Here is a 16,844-nt window from a genome sequence, read left to right on the forward strand (position 1 = left end):
GTCTTTTTGAGACAGAGTCTCCCTGTAGCCCCAGCTGTCCTGGAACTCACTATGTAGACCAGGCTGGCCTTGAACTCACAGAGATCTGCCTGCCTCTGCCTCCCGAGTGGGAGGATTAAAGGCATGCACCACCAGAGTCAGAATTTAGTTTTTTAATAAAATGCTAATGCTGTGTGAAAACAACAGAGCTGACCTGTTATCTTTTGAACAAGAATCTTGCTTTTTATGTTTCCCATCATAAGATTCCAATTGTAGACTGCATCTTATTTTCAGAAGTTACTGATTATAATTTTATAGCTTGTAACTCATAATTAGCATCTAGTAGGCGCCACCAAAATGGTTTAAATTTTACCAGACAGAAACAAACTTTCAATTTGCAAAAAAGAAGTAAGTAATTTATTGTTCTAACATAGAATTGCTTTCTTTCAGCAGTTACCAGTAATTTTAAAAAGAAAATGTTGCTAACTTTTCAAATCGTTATGAAAAGATACATACTAAAAGAGACCTTTATGTGTCTTTTTTGTAGGTATTTGAGATATTTGGACCTGTTGCACATCCATTTTATGTGTTACGATTTAATTCTTCAGATCATATTGAGAGTAAAGGTATTAAAATAAAGGAGACTATGTACTTTGCCCCATCAATGAAAGACTTCACCCAGTATATATTCACAGAAAAACTTAAGTAAGTATCGTATTGATATGTTCTTCATGTATCATCAATTCATGATATCAATCATTTTTATATTTTAAGAATAATTCTCAGGACTGGAGACATGGCTCAGTGGTTAAGAGCACTAGCAGTTCTTGCAGAAGACCTGGATTCAAATCCCAGCACCCACATGGGCAGCTAACAGCTGTCTGTAATTCCAGTTTCAGGGCATCTGACCCCCTCCAGACCTCCATGGGCATTGCATGGCATAGGTGCACCTACATACATGCAGGCAGTACACTCATACACATAAAATTAAACTTTAAAAATTAAAAAACACAAAACAATTCTCATAGGTGATTCTATCTGTCATCTATCATCCTGTCTATCTGTCTGCCTACAAATACATACAGATATCAGTGTCTCACTGTAGCTCCAGCTGGCCTGGAACTCACTATGTAGACCTGACTTGTCAATTCCAAACTGTTCATCTACCTCATTGGTTCTTTTGGATTTTTTTTTTCTGTCTTACACTTTATTATATAGACTACCTCGATGTTAGTATTATGATATAAGGAAGATTATTTCCAATGAAATTCTAAGCTTAAAAAATGCTGTTTTGGTTAAGACAGTGTCTCGTGGAGCCGTAGCTGGACTCAAACTTATGAGTGTCCAGCTTCTTCTTCCCAAGTGCCTAATTCACAAGTCCTCGTCCACCCTGCTAGCCTTTGGCTATGGAGTTTTATAGATCAGCTCTTCAGGGAGCAAAGGCACTTCATTGGCTTTGGTACTTTATCAGAATTGTTAGTTTCAGCTGCTCAGGAAAGAAGGCGTCCGCTAGTTTACATTAAAGCAGATCTCTTAATTGCACCTATTATTTCAGAAATGAAAACGTTGGTCTTCATAATGGACAAGTCGTGTTTAAGAATGTGAAGAGAACCATTTTACCTAAATTATTTGAGGCTGTGCAAGGTTAATTGTCCTAAATAATTGTTGAGAGGCAAACAGTTAAATGGCTAATAAGTCATAAGGTTTTGTATTTTAAAATAATGCTGCTTTGAATATTAAGATGCTGCTCAGTGTATGCCAGATGTTTTACCTTAATAAGTAATTCAAAAGGTTTTCTAAAAATGTTTACTAAATAGATGCTAAATTAAAGCAGTCTTTATTCTTGATTTACAGTTCTCAGTAGGGTACTGTGGCGCAGTAGGGAAGGCATGGATGGGGGAGGAGCTCTGAATTTGAGTGGGAAATGTATGAAATTTTAAAGCTCAATTTAAAAAAAAAAAGAATAAACTAGAGGGGCTGGAGAGATGCCTCAGCAGTTAAGAACACTGTTCTTGAAGAAGACCTGGGTTCAAATCCCAGCATTCACATGGCAGCCAACAACTGTCCGTAACTCCAGTTCCAGAGGATCTGACAGTGTCTTCTGTCCTCCTCAGGCATTGCATGACACGGGTGCACTTACCTACATGCAGGCAGTACCCATGTACACATAAAAATTAAAAAAAAAATAGAATAAACCAGAGAATTTGGATATGAGGCTGTAGTGGAGAAACCCCACCTGCCCATGCATTTTGGTGCTTCCTGGTCCCTGGGTACAGAGTTTCGCTTTGAGGGGAGAGCTCAGCTTCTTTCCCGTTCCCCCTTCTGGTGAGGCTAGTTCTGTCTTGGCTTCACGTATACTTACTGTCTTGTTGCTTGATCTTCCCCTTAGGGAGTTTTGATTTCCTGTGGTAGATACATTAGCTAGGGAAGGTTTCCTCAACCTTTAAACTGTAGAATATGGATACTCCCTATCATTTGATGTATTAGATGTATTATATACAGTCAAAAAGGAACACTGGGATTATGACAATTGCCTTATTTTTTTCAAGCAATAAAAGAATCACTGGTATTGCTCCATACATAACGTTAAAATTCTGAATCAAAAATTTAAACCACTTAGTTTTCATTTTGGGACATCTCACTGGCACTGGCCCATTGATTTTGGTGAATTAATTCCCAAGAAGCTCATTTATTTCTAAGATCTCATTTAAAGTAGTGAGGACATCCATCAAAATAACTTGTATTATTGTTGATTAACAAAGATACTTAATCAGTACTTGTACTTCTCCAACAGAATGAAACTTCCCACCAAAAGTTGTTTTCAGCTCTGGTTACTTACTTGACATGTTGCTGTGGTAGACTATACTCAGAATATTCGGTGTTTCTCCTACCCACACTAGTCAGTCAGTACTTCACCCTCCTTGTTTCGAGAGGCCCTGGAATGTGTCTTGGTTACTCACAGAGAATTGTTGACATACGTTGGGTGAATTGAGGAAAAAAGAATTTGTTTATATGTCTGTAGCAGCTGGAATCTCTTCTGATCTGTATTGGTGTTGAAGTTTTACACAAAGGTCAGGTATCCCCAAAGGAAAACCAGACATTTTGATACCTTCATCCAAGTCTTATGTGGGTCTTATAAGCTGCCCACATTTTTGAGATAGGTAAAGGATACAAAAATGGTCTTCTAGTTTTTGCCTGTTTTCATATAAAACTAAAGGTTGAGCTCATATCCTCTACTTTTATTTTCTGTCCTGCTAGGTTATGTAAGCATTTACCAGAATCTAATCTTCTTCTAGGGATAGGGGGTCAGATGCCTCATGGAAGAATGATCAGGAGCCACCTCCAGAAGTAAGTATGGGCCTTTGTACATAATAGTTTACAAAACAGGGCATGGCTTAGTCTTACACAGTTTTAATTACTTTGTCAGCTTACTATTTGCCTTCTGATTTCCCATTTTTATGAACTTTGTTGATAAATGATAAGGGCAGAACATCTTTACTTAAAACAGTTTATCATCGAGTCAGTAAATTGTCCAGGTAGGATCTCTGGTGCTTTTAATAGTAAACCTGCATTTTAGAAATACAAAAGCGTTAGTAGCTGCCTGCTTCTTCATGTTCTTATAAAGGTTAATTTTCTGAAAGCCAACCTTTGAGTTTTCTTTTTGTATAGACATCAGCAGGACTGTTTATCCTCTAAGATGCACCAATAATTTAATCTTTTTAGAGATTTGTAATTAATTTAGGAATAGTATGTAAATGAGTTATGACTGTTTGGTTTAATGTGTTAGGTTAAACAGATTTTCTTATGCTCAGTTCTAAAGATTTTTTAATATTGTTGTTTGGATATAATATTTGAGGATTTAATTTTGAACATTTCACAAATCTCAAGCAACATTGAAAATCATGGCCTGTGTTAATTTCTAGTTTTACTAAGGCATGTATGAGGTTTATACCCACCTAGAGAGATTTTATAGGCATGAGTGACTTAACCTAGGTAAGGAGTGATCTAGCTTAGTCTCCATGGTAAAATGTTGTCTAGTAACATTAATACTGTGTATTCATTTACATTTTCTGTTATGTATAGGGCATTTTATTACTGAAATCGTACATTTTTAAAGTATCTGGCAATCCACATATGTTTTATACATTCCTTTATTAGGCCTAAGGATTAAAGTTACTAGTTCCGGTAATATTTATTGCTTGTGAAATTGGTTTGATTAGGTTATTACAGAATTAAATCCCAGATGCCCACATGATGTTTGCTTTTTCCAGGTGGCAGACTAGTTTGAAAAATGTTGGTATTTAATTTTATAGTAGTTGTTAATAACATTTTATGAATTCAGAATTATTTCTTGATGCTGATCTTAGCTTAGAATTTGTTTATAAAAGGTAGAGAAATTTTGCCCCTTGAAAATTCTGGGCATAAAAGATGAGTTACTTAGAAATGCAACTTACTCATCTTACACATTTTTATATTCAGTTCTAACACAAATGTGTAATTTATAGTTGAATTAAATGTTTTAACGAATGCAAATTTAGTTTATATATAACAGCAATGATTTCAGGAAATGATAGCAAATTTTCATCAAAGTAACCTTTAAAACTCCTCCCAATTAAAAATTTTCAGTTTCTCCCTTTTGTTCTTGAGAAGAATACAGTTACTTAATTTTATTGATGAGAGAAAAGCTTTTAGTTTGCCTTACCGTTTTCACTCCTGTGTGTTCTTGGCTCTTGTCTCGCACGTACCTTTCCCACTCCCTGTCCATGCCAGAAGCTTTTTTTTCCTTCTTTCTCTTTGTTCACCTGCGTACTCCTACAAGACTAAATCATAGTATTTTTTTCAATGTCTCCTGTCTGATCTCAGTACTTTTTAGTGTCTCGCACACACCATGCTTTACCTGAGCTTAAGTAAACCGTAGCCCTTAAGTCGGTTTTGAAAGAATGGAAGAGAAAGGGAGAAAGTGGAAGAGGGTGACAGAAGAAGAGGAAGCAAGGGAACAGCTACTACTAGCTGATGCCTGCCTGGAGGGTGAAGCCAGGTGACAGCCACCGCCCAGTCTGAGCTACATGCTTTTGAAGTCCTTGGGTTTGTGTTTGAATTTGACTTTAGAATCTAAAGTAATTGGACTATTGGTTCATGGAGAATTTGATCTAGAGTATATTTTAGCAAGGCCATACTGAACATTTCAGAGAGACTCTTAAATGGATTTTGTGGGTTTTTAAAATAATGGCCATATGCCTACACAGGGAGCCTGCCTGCTTTCATAACTGTTAGTATGAAACATAATTCCTGTTTTCTAGTGTTACTAGAAAAATCACGTGAACTGTTAGAAATCATGACAGTGATACTGCTCATAAATCTTGGTTTTCTCGTAGGCTATAACAGTAAGTAAATCTTTAATTACATATGAGTTTTTTACTTGTAATTTAAAATGATTCCTGCTGGATTTGAGTCAAGTGAGTATCATCTGTTTATGAAAGCCTTTTCCTATAATTCTATTTAAGTAACATTGCCATGATTTTTTACTCATTTTCCCAATTATTTACTGGTAAGTTTTATATTTCTGAAATCATTCTAAACAGAATTAATACTGTGTACTTGTAAATAATTAAACATATAAATAACTTACAATGACATATGGTGGGTATGTATGTGGTTTCGAGTGAATAAATCATCGGTCAGTGTCTTTTATTTCTATGTTGGATCTATAATATATAAAATTAGTTTAGTCTTGGTTACTGTCTTGTCATTGTGTTGAATCTTAATCTGAGCAAGAAGTTAGGCATCTTGCCAGGGAATATCCATATCTCAAGAAACAAATGGAAAAAAAAGTAATCCCACATGTTGAGCTTAATGAAATCCATTAGGGTTTTCTTAGAAAAAAAAAAACTCCGGTTCTTGCCGTTAATTCAGATACTAAGTTTTGAAAGAGCTACTTATTTTCTTGGTCACCTGGTAAATAGCAGTTTGATTCTTTTATGTTGGAAAATCCATAATCTGTACATTTGTGTGCTTTTGTTTGCAAGGCATTAGATTTCAGTGATGATGAAAAAGAAAAAGAAGCCAAACAAAGGAAAAAATCTCAGATTCAGGGCCGGAAAAAACTCAAATCCGAATTTAATGAGACAGGTGAGTGAGTACATTATATAGTCATAGTCAGTAATTCTTTATCTTCATTTGTATCTAAGTTTGTCAATAATAAACTGTCTGAGTCACATCATTACTCTGTGGTGGTTTTAGGATATGTCTTCTTAGAGTAACAAGCTGAGCCTGTTAGACTCATCTGCTTATCAGCATGATTTTAAGAAATCTCTTTGCTTCCATTTTTAGAATTTGCTGTGCCACTACTTAAGACCCAAGTCACACTTTTTCTTAGCATTCCTTTTTCTAATATTTTCTTTTTTAAACTTGAACTTTTTGAGATAATGGCAGTTTCATTTGTAAGAAACAACTGGAGAGATACTGTGTGCTCTTTGTCTGGTTTCTTACAATTTAATGTCTTACAAAACTTGATAGTATAGCACAACTGAGATTACTGACCTAAGACAGTCAAGACTCAACGCTGACCTCATCAGAACAGAGTTCTTCTTCATCCTCCATGCTGCCTTTCTAGCCACTGCTGGTTCGTTCTCTCCGTCCTCAACTCATGGCAAGCATTTGTCTGTTTCTTTCTCTGCTGCTGTCTTTTTTTTTTTTTTTTTTTTTCTTTCTTCTTTCTCTCTCTCTCTCTCTCTCTCTCTCTCTCTCTCTCTCTCTCTCTCTCTCTCTCTCTTTTTTTCTCTTCTTCTTTTTTTTTTTTTTTTTTTTTTTTTTCCTGTAATGCTGGGAATCAGACAGGGCCTGGCACATAAAGGTTTTCTGCACTGAGCTAAATTGTGATCCTGTTCTCTGTTTCCTTGATATACTTGCTCATTTCGTGAATGGTGTATAAATGCCATCCTGCAGTATATCATACAGTATATCACAGCTATACCTTTGCTTTTGCCACTCATCATTCTTCCTTAGCCGTTCAAACTACTAGATGTAGATAGATAGTGGGCCTGGCACATAAAGGTTTTCTGCACTGAGCTAAATTGTGATCCTGTTCTCTGTTTCCTTGATATACTTGCTCATTTCGTGAATGGTGTATAAATGCCATCCTGCAGTATATCATACAGTATATCACAGCTATACCTTTGCTTTTGCCACTCATCATTCTTCCTTAGCCGTTCAAACTACTAGATGTAGATAGATAGTTTATTCTCTTTATAGAGTACTGCCCCATGGTAGGAATGGATCACACATTCTTTAACCATTAATTCATTAAAGAGCATCTGCCTTGTTTCCATTTTTTTGTCTATCAAGAATAAAACTGCTATATATATTTATGTACAGAGTTTTATGTGAAAACAAATTTCTACTTCTCTGGGACAGATACCAGGCAAGAGTGCAGTTGCTGGGTGCTGCATCACCTCTTTAGTTTCTTCAGAAACTGCCACGCTGCTTTTAGTGTGGTGCTGCCATGTTACATTTCATCAGTAGTGTGCAGGTGGTTTACTTGTTCTGCACCACTGCTGGGGTAGGAGGCCTTGGTACTGGTGTCCTCATTACCCTGCCCTTGACAATGCCCTGGGTGGGGGGTTTGAGGAGCCTCCGCACAGGCTGCCAAGGAAGTCTGGGCTTGCTGCTCAGCCTTGAGAGTCTAAGTGCTGCAGGCTTAACTGCTGTGTTGGTACTAGGAACAAACCAAACCATCTCTCAAGTGCCAGAAATAAAAATTTTTACACTAATCTGATATATGAAACTAAATTTTAATTTTGTTTTTATGTACTTCTCCCATTCAAAGGTGAAGATTTTGGTGAAGTACATCAGAATTGGAATGCATTTGGCTCTCCTTCAGAACATTCAAAAGGATATCGCAACAGAGAATTCACAAGAGGCTTTCCCAGGGGTAGATACCATCGAGCCAGCCATGGTAGAGGCAGGTTGCCTCCTCAGCAGTTTTATAACTCAGATCCTATGGCATCTCAAGAGACTTTGGGATTTCCACCTCAAAGACAAGACAGTCCTGTCATGCCACAGTATCCCTTCCCTCCACCCATGTTTGATATGCATAACTTTTCACTCCCTCCTCCACCACCTCCACCACCTCCGTCCATGAGCGTGGGCTGGGCTGCACCTAACATGGCTTCTCATCCCTTACTTAATTTATCATACTCCCTGCCCCCACCACCTCCCCCACCTCCTCCTCCACCCTCTCCTGGAGAGAGTAATTCTTCTCATTTTGGACCTTATTATTAAGTATATCCATGTATTTCCAGAGAAATGTGAACTGTTCAGATTGTTAGTTTTTTAAGGGAAATTGTATTATGGAGCTAGATTTTTTTTTAAACTGTAAAATACTAAATGAGTCAGCTGTAAGTTCATATATATTTGTAACCTTTGTGAAATGGTGTTCATAGGAAAATTTCATTTTAATCTTGGGAAAGAAATTCAGTTAATGTAATATTTAAGTAAAGCTTTGAATCATATCTTACATTGCCTCCACCTAGTAAACATGGTTTATAATACACTGAACATTGGTTGTAGTATAATCTTAAAGTATGATGTTAAAAGTCCTATTAAGAGTCTTTATTAAAATAAAGTATTTTTCTAAACTTAACGCTTTTGTAATTGATGATGATTGTAAGTGCAAGAGTTCTCTAAATAAACTTAACTTTTTAAGCAATTCAAGAGTATAGAGAAAAAGGATAATATTGGCAGAGGCTCTGAATAGTTGTTTAATATTATTCATAGGCAGACTTCCATTGTCTACTCAGCTTTCCATTACCTAGACATTACTCAGAAAGCTTTACTATTTAGTCACTTTGACCTTAAAATGTACTTAGGAATATGTCTTCTTCCCTGGGTTCTGAAATGCCTGACACAGATTACATGCCTGATAAATACATATTGAATTTATGAATTAATTTGTAATTTTTAAGTAAATGAAGAGTGAGTGTTGTTTTATGTTATTGGTAGAAACGTAAGAGTAATTTACGGAGCCAGGTGTTGTGGCACATAACTTTAATCTCAGAGAGGCAGGTGGATCTCTGTGAGATGGAGGTCAGCCTGGTCTGCCAGTTGGGGCTACTGGGAGACCCCGTCTCAAAAAACAAGAGTAGTTAGAGAACTAAAACAAGCCCTCAGCATACTCTGTTCCATCTGTCATTTAGTAACTAGGAAGCCAAAGAGACTGTAATTTAAAGCCACTAGCTAATAGGATGGCAAGGAATTGAAGGAAACTAGACTGCCTTTTTCTTGTCAGATTTGTACTTCCCACTGAGTGGTACCTACTAGTCTTTCCTTCCTTGAGACTCTTGGAATATTCTCTTTGTGTGGAGTGGTCTGGAGACTACTTTTCCACAGCCTGTCAGCTCTAGTTGTGTCGTGGTCCCTCTACTCCCTACAGAATGAGCTGACTGCAGCATTCTTTGAAGATATCTTTTTAGGAATTATCTTTATACTTTGGGCATATTTTTCTGGTCTGTAGATTACTTCTGATAGGTAGAATTGAGTGAGATTATATGTCAAAAGAATGAAAGGCCCCTGAACTCTTCTGTAAGAATACAAAACGGAGCTTTTAATCATTAGGGTAGTGATTTTAAAAAGATAAATAATTTATATACCTCAGATTCCTGAACTCTGTATTTCGCTCCCTGCTTTTGATTAAGTTGGTGCCTTAACCATTAGGCTCAATGTGCATTCTTTCTTAATTTGTGACATTTGCAGCTTTGAGGTGCCTCAGTTCACCTGGATGGTTTGGAAACAGCCATCCCGTGTTTAATTTCAGGGTTTATTCTTAGCCTGCAGGTATTTCGGGGAAAATATATTACTGTAACTTCCTTGGCAATTGAACTTCAGTGAGCTAGTTTGGGTAGCAGTAGGGATGGAGCCTGGGATGGAGGTAATGAAATGAAACTACCTACAAATTCTATATCTTTAGTATCTCAGGATGGATTGGCATCTCAGGATTGGTTCTCCAAGGTGGTGTTGAATCAGTTAATCTTTAGAGTTTAGAAAGTGGACTCCAACTGCTAATGGTGTTACAGTTTCTGCTTTTTACTTCCATTTAGATGTAATCCTCCTTGTGGGTCGTATTAAGAGGTTGGGGCCTTTTGAGATGTGATTCCTTATGAAAGAATCAACCCATCAGTGGTTTGGTGTCTTTATAGCCTGGCTAGACGAAACTGGCTTCTCTTGCTCCCACTACATGAGGATTCAGTGTTCCTTCTAGAAGATCTGACAAGATATCCTCTAAGGAGCCAAGAGCAGCCAGCTCTGGCCACCGAGAGGCTGGGGCCTTCATGGTGGTACCTTCATGTCAGACTTCAGACCTGGAAAGTGTTTTTATACTGTTTTTGAAATACCCAGTCTGTGGGTTTTGTTGGAGCAGAACATAGAACTATGATGCCACCTGCTTCCTGAAGAGAAATGGTACAATTGTTAACCTTACCTTAGTCCTAACAGTACATGTGAAGTCATGGCACTACATCTAACTCCAGGCTCAAGTGAAGATAAATTCTTAAAATGTCTTTATTCATTGTTTGTTCAGATAGAAAATATGGACAACCTGCCCTATAGTATGTTAGGGTACTCACAGGATTGCTTACCAATGATCACCCCTGCATTCTCCATTAGCAAACGTGGCAGAATGAAATAAACATTGCTGAACAAGGCAGTATGTTTTATTAAAATGAAATACTCTCTTCCCTTTATAAAAAAAAATGGTAAGGTTCATAGTAATTAGGTGTTTGTTCATTAGAAATTGGTATTGAAGGGCTGGAGAGGTGGTTCGGCTATTAAAAGAGTACCCCTGCTCTTCCAGTGGACCAGAGTTCCATTCCTAGCGCCTACGTGATATGGTTCACAACTGCCTGTAATTCCAGCCAGGGGATCCAACACCATCTTCTGGTTTCTGTGGGCACCTGCACAGAGATGCATGCATGTGAGCAAGCATACACACAATAAATCTTAAAAGTAGATACAGAAAGAATTGTGTTGAGACTACCTATACTGGAGATCTGGGATAAAAAGAAAGTTTACCATAGGACATGCCTTGCTTCGTGTTGTGCTGTTGTAACACAATGCCAAAGACCAGATAATTTGAACAGAAACCTACTGGCTAACAGTTCTGGAGTCTGAGAAACCCAGTACCAAGGTGCCAACCTCTGGGCCTTCGTACTTTATCTCATTGAGGGAAATGAGATTTTGTTTGTATTATCTGAGCCCCTCTTATTAAAGGTCCCACCTCTCAGTACTGTTGCAATAGCAGTTCAATTTCAACATGAATTTAGAGGGGACATTCAGACCATAGAGCATTTTGTAAAAGTGATATTTTGTATAGTTAAGTACCAGGCACTAGAGTGAAACGCTTGGTAATCGTCTGTAACTATTAAAAGGACAGATGTAAATAGCAATGACAGAGACCTCAGTGTGCAGAGAGGAGTACAGTTTTCTTATTCTCTTCCACCCCACTCCCCACCATGATTTGTTACCCACACACCTTTATATGACTTCTTTTTATTGCTAACAAACACCATTTGATGAGATCCTGAGTTCTGTGTTTTAAGCTGACTAGTAAGTATGAATAGGAACTTAAGATCTCCATGTTCTAAAAACCTTGCTGATAACGTGTTTAAAGACAAGGTTCTCAGCCGTTGTACTGTTTAGAGGAGGTAAGTCCCAGCACAATGTGTTGTTTCCTTTCAGCGAAATGACTGCTATTGGGCTGGATATTATGAATTTGTACATTTTAGCATTTTTGACTGTCTTTGATATTTTCTACTAGTTCATTTATGAACTGCCCATAGTTGAGTTCTAGTTATTGAACTCTTTCCTGCTACACTACAGTGTCCCTCACCTCCAAATGACTTAGGTCAGGGGATATAAGCAAAAGGGAAAGAAGTCATACGTGTGATTTTCGGTTTCCTCCGTCTCTTTGGCTAAGGTGCTAATGTACATTTGAGAAAACTGGACCCTAGCAGCACTTATGCAGGGTACTTGGAATTGCTTTGAAATCATCATGTAACATCAGTGATAGCCATTGAGGCCTAAATATATTTTTAAGAAGAAACTTCAATACAATGTTAGCTGAAAGTATAAAAAACTGAGGATTGTATTATTTATAAGAATTCATTGTCAGGTAATGTTGGAGCTATACAAGTTATAATTTAATGCATTCAGAATTCTGAAGAAAAGCATGCATTGCTGTCCTTTATTCAGCAGATAAGTGTCAATATTACAACTCTTCCCAGTTTTATGACTTTTCTGGTCCTAATGTGTAAGAACATAAATTAGGATATAGATGTTACCTGATGAGCTATATACAATTATGCTCCAGGACATTAAGGAAATACCTGCTATACTGTACTTAAAAGCAAGGTTGAACATTAGCTCTTTAACATTGTCCGATACTTGTTTTGAACTACTAGCAGCAATAATAATATGTCTTATTTTTGACTGTGTACACTGTGTTCCTAAATTGTTATTAGTGAATTAGACAAGTAAATAAAGTTAGTGTTTTGGAAATGAGATACAAATTTGTGTATCAGTAAAACAATAATGGAAATAGTGAAGGAAAATATCAGATACTTTTTTCTGTACTTTTAATAAAATTAGATATACTGTCATATGCAATATATATTTCTGTGTAGCTATGTTTGTGTATGTATTTGAAGCCTAGTCATGAAATGCCTGACCGTGATGTATAGTTTCAGTTCAGAGCCTTTCCTGTTTGTTAGGCTGATGAAATGAGAAAGCATTTTAGATTGCAGTACCTTGTAGTTAATCACATTATTCCATCCACAAAACAGAACAAATTGACCTTACTCATGTAGTAAAAGCTTTTATTTATATTGCGGCTAGATGGGCCGAATGTTTTTTTTAACAAGAAATATGACCCAAATAATAACAAAATAGAAAAGTACAGAGGGATAAAATCTATTAGCAGAGGCCGCGTATCAAAATGTGAATGGATGACGGTGGTCCACAGTGTGGAGATGGTAGAGATGGACTGAAATGTTCTTGATGCTAATAGCCGGCACAGTGGGCAAAACCTGTTACTGCTTCTCTAAGGCGTTTCTCCTGTGCTCCCATGACATACGTGAGTGCTGGGACACATTTGTTCTCTCCCTCTACCAGCTCTTGGAAATAACTGTTTGATGATAGATCACACAGTGTTTTACTTCAGACATGATTTGGCACTGTCAGACTCAATTATGGAAGCTGTCTTACTGTATGATTCATTCAAAGCAGATAATTTTATCATTTTGGTTTTTTGACTATATAATTACTGATATATTTGTTGGTGACTATAAGTTCAGATGAATTCTATTCAGCAAGTTACAGGCAGAAATATATTGAAGAGGAGAAGAAAATAGCTGCAGGCATTAGTTCTGTTTATGTATTCAAGTACTGTTACCTTGAGCCATTCAGAATTGCCTACAAGATTGCAATTTCAGCCTGGAGTGGTGGTGCATGGGTAATCGCAGCTCCGAGGAGGCAGAGGCAGGCAAATCTCTGTGAGATCAAGGAGATGACAATTTTCTGTGGTTTAGTCTAATGTATGGGCTGTGGAGCATACTGCTTCCATATTTATTTTCTTCGTAGAATATCTCCTTGTACCATTACTCCCTTACACTCCACAAATTGCTATCACAGGATGGCTGGCAGAAGTTCGTGGTAGAAAGTGTATCACAAAGATGCCTCATCCTGCTGAGATGTGTATTAGGTCACAGGGCTCATGAGAACTATCTAGGTTTTGGACTTAGCTTTGGAAACCACTGTTCTTTAGTGTCAGTTCTGTAGTCCTAACCTATTGTTTTTGGTCCCCAGTCTTTCAGAAGCCTCTGAAAATCCCTAAGTAGTGCGTTTTCGGAAGAGTGGAAGAGAAGGACTGGCTGGCCCTGTTTCCAAGCCTGATAGTGTAGGAGTCTTTATTATAACCAAGGCATGGCAATTACTCAGAGTCGTTTCACTCACTCACATTTCCATGTGTGCGTGTGTGCTGCTTTGGTGATGCCCATCCTGCGGACTCTTATCATGCCCTCCCTCCCTCCCTCCCTCCCTCACCTTCTATGACCACTTTTCCTTCTCTAGTAGAATTTCCTGACTTTCAGATCTATTTTTTCTGCCTAGCTTCACATGGAGAGAAAACAAGCGACTCTTCATCTGCTTATTTAGCCCAACAGGGTGACCTCTACGTCCATCTGTTTTCACACACATGACCTTTTGTTCTTGGCATATCCACACAGTTCTGAATCCTTGCATCACTTGATGGGCACCTAGGCTGATTGCATAGCTTGGCTGTTGTGACTAGTGCCACAGTAAGTGTGAGTATGCAGCTATCTCCAGTGTGCAGACTTCTAAGGCCTATACTAAGGCACGCTATAACTAGATCAAATGGAATTTCTGCTTTCTTTTGAAGAAGCTATATTATTTTCCATAGCAACCAAACTAATTTGCATTCCCACCACAATGTGCAAGCCCCCCAACCCCATTCATTGCCAACACTTTATATTGTTCTGAGATGATGTTGCGTATTTTTTTGGTTTGTGTGTGTGTGTGTGTGTGTGTGTGTGTGTGTGTGTGTGCGCGCGCGCGCGCGCGCATGTAGGGGTTAGAGGACACCTTTGTGGAGTCAGTTAAGTCAGATTTTTCTATCTTCTTTTCATGGGTTGGGGTTCCAGGCAACAAACTCATATCCCCTGGCTTGTGCTTCAAGTACCCCCTGCTGAGCCCCCTTATGGGCTTTTTTTTTTTTTTTTTTTTTTTTTTTTTTTTTTTGCCTTTTGATAAATCCATTCTGACTTAGGGTGGCAAAGAACCAGATTAGTTTTGTTTTGCATTTCTTTGGTGGTTTTCCCTTGTTGTTAAAGATGTTCACATCTTTTTTTTTTCACATATTTGTTGGCCCTTTGTACTTAAAAAAAAAATACTTAATTTGTTCTCTGCTGTTCAGTTTTCTCCCTCCCCTCCCCTCCCCCCTCCCCTCATTCTTGTTCTGGGGATAGCAACTTCTAACCAGGGACTCCTGAGTGTTAAGTCCCCTACCACCACACCTCACCCCAGCTTTATGTCCCAGATGTCTATCCTCTGTTGGATGAATGATTGGCCAAGATTTTCTGCCTTTAAGTAGGCAGCCTTTTTTCCTCTTTATTTCTTCTGCTCTGCAGAGCTTTTAAATTTGATATAGTCCCAAATGTTAATTCTTGCTATTATTTTCTGAGCTGTTAGAGTCCTGGTCAGGAAATCATAAGCAATGCCAGTATCTTGAAGTATTTCCCTGTTTTTCTCTAGCAGTTTAAAATTTTGCATTTAAGGCCTTTGCTCCATGTTGAGTTGATTTTAGTACAGAGCAAGAAGGATCTAATTTCAGTCTCCTATATGTGCATACTCAGTTTTCCTAACCCTGTCTGATAAATAACCTGTCTTTTTCTCCCAAGTTTTTGCCACCTTTGTATAAATAATTTAAAAAATAATTGTTATGGATGCCTAAGTATGAGTCAGTTTGGGAAACACTAAGTTAAAAAACTAAAATTTAATTTCTATAGATATCTTTTCAACTCTTTTTAGAATCACTATACCTACAAGAATGGACCTATGGATCTCTTGAAGAAATATTGTCCTGGGGGATGGAGAGATGACTCAGTAGTTAAGAGCACTCTTTGTTCTTGCAGAGGACCAGGGTTCAAGGCCCAGCACACACATGGTAGCTAACAACTGTCTGTAAATCCAGTTCTAAGGATTCCAATGCCCTCTTCTGATCTCCATGGGTGTTACATGGCATGGATGCACTTACATTAATGCAGGCTATTTAAATACACTCAAACACATAAATAAGAATAATAAGAAAAGAAAAAATTGTCCTGACTGGGCATGGTGTACACACCATGTACACACCAGCCTGTGTTCATAAAGAAGACCCTGTTTGACACACACACACACACACACACACATCCACACACGAGACAGAGAGCCCTTGAGAAACACTGTTGGGTTTCAAATGGCTTTGGCGGGGTGGGGAGAGAGACTTTCAGAAAGAAAAAAAGACTTTGAACCAGGGGGTGGGGGGAGAGAGAGAGAGTTTCAGAAAGAAAAAAAGACTTTGAACCAGAAGGAGGAGGAATATTTGACATCTCAGATATTTGGAAAATGTCCAGTGTGTCTGCTTCTGTCTAATAGGGAATTTAGTTCTAGATTGTAAATGGGAAATCGAAGGAGTACTAATTTCTGCTTGATAAATTTAGTTGTCTGCATTTTACAGAGCTCATTCCAGGCAGATTGTGACAAAGAACGAAATTCATGCAAGTTCTCAAAGGTTAAAGACATTTACGGATGTGTATTTTAAGTAAAATGTCAAAAATAGGATAAGGAAAGGACTATTGGAACACAGAAAAATTTCTGGGAAATGCAGAAAAGTTTATACTACAACAGAGATAGAGGTGAGGGCAGAGTGAGGCCCTCTCTTGAGCCTGACTGGCCAAGGCTTCTTGTAGGAGTGACTTTTACAATATGGACATAATCTGGAATAAAGATGTTCTAATGTTATAACCAAAATTTTCTGGGGTTTTTTTTTCATATAATTTTTATGTAGACTTGTATTTTTTAAAAAATACTTATTTAATAACCATATAATTAGAAGAGGCATTTCACTACAACATTGACATATTCAATAACGATTTCCAAAGCTAAGATGCTTTTCTTTCAAAATTGGCTGTAAATTTTTAGGTGTACAGTAGAATTAATACAGTTATACAATATTGTACTCTATATAAACCCTAAAAGACATAAAATTAAATGAGTTTTTAAACTTTGAAAAAGATCTCCATTTCATTATTAAAATA

At 37.6% G+C, this 16,844-nt stretch overlaps 1 protein-coding gene across 1 annotated transcript in view; it reads left to right on the forward strand.

Annotated features, from left to right (window-relative positions):
* Naf1 (nuclear assembly factor 1 ribonucleoprotein) overlaps positions 1-8,620 on the forward strand; it is a 37,111-nt gene extending 28,491 nt beyond the window's left edge. Inside the window, exons 5-8 of the mRNA XM_017801867.2 lie at positions 527-684; positions 3,276-3,327; positions 6,006-6,108; positions 7,805-8,620. Coding sequence (XP_017657356.1) covers positions 527-684; positions 3,276-3,327; positions 6,006-6,108; positions 7,805-8,259 — 768 coding nt within the window. The 3' untranslated portion in view covers positions 8,260-8,620. The remainder of the gene's footprint in view (positions 1-526; positions 685-3,275; positions 3,328-6,005; positions 6,109-7,804) is intronic.
* The last annotated feature ends 8,224 nt before the right edge of the window (positions 8,621-16,844 follow it).

Source organism: Nannospalax galili, unplaced genomic scaffold (assembly GCF_000622305.1).
Source record: "Nannospalax galili isolate Female #2095 unplaced genomic scaffold, S.galili_v1.0 scaffold283, whole genome shotgun sequence".
Taxonomy (NCBI): Eukaryota; Metazoa; Chordata; class Mammalia; order Rodentia; family Spalacidae; genus Nannospalax; species Nannospalax galili.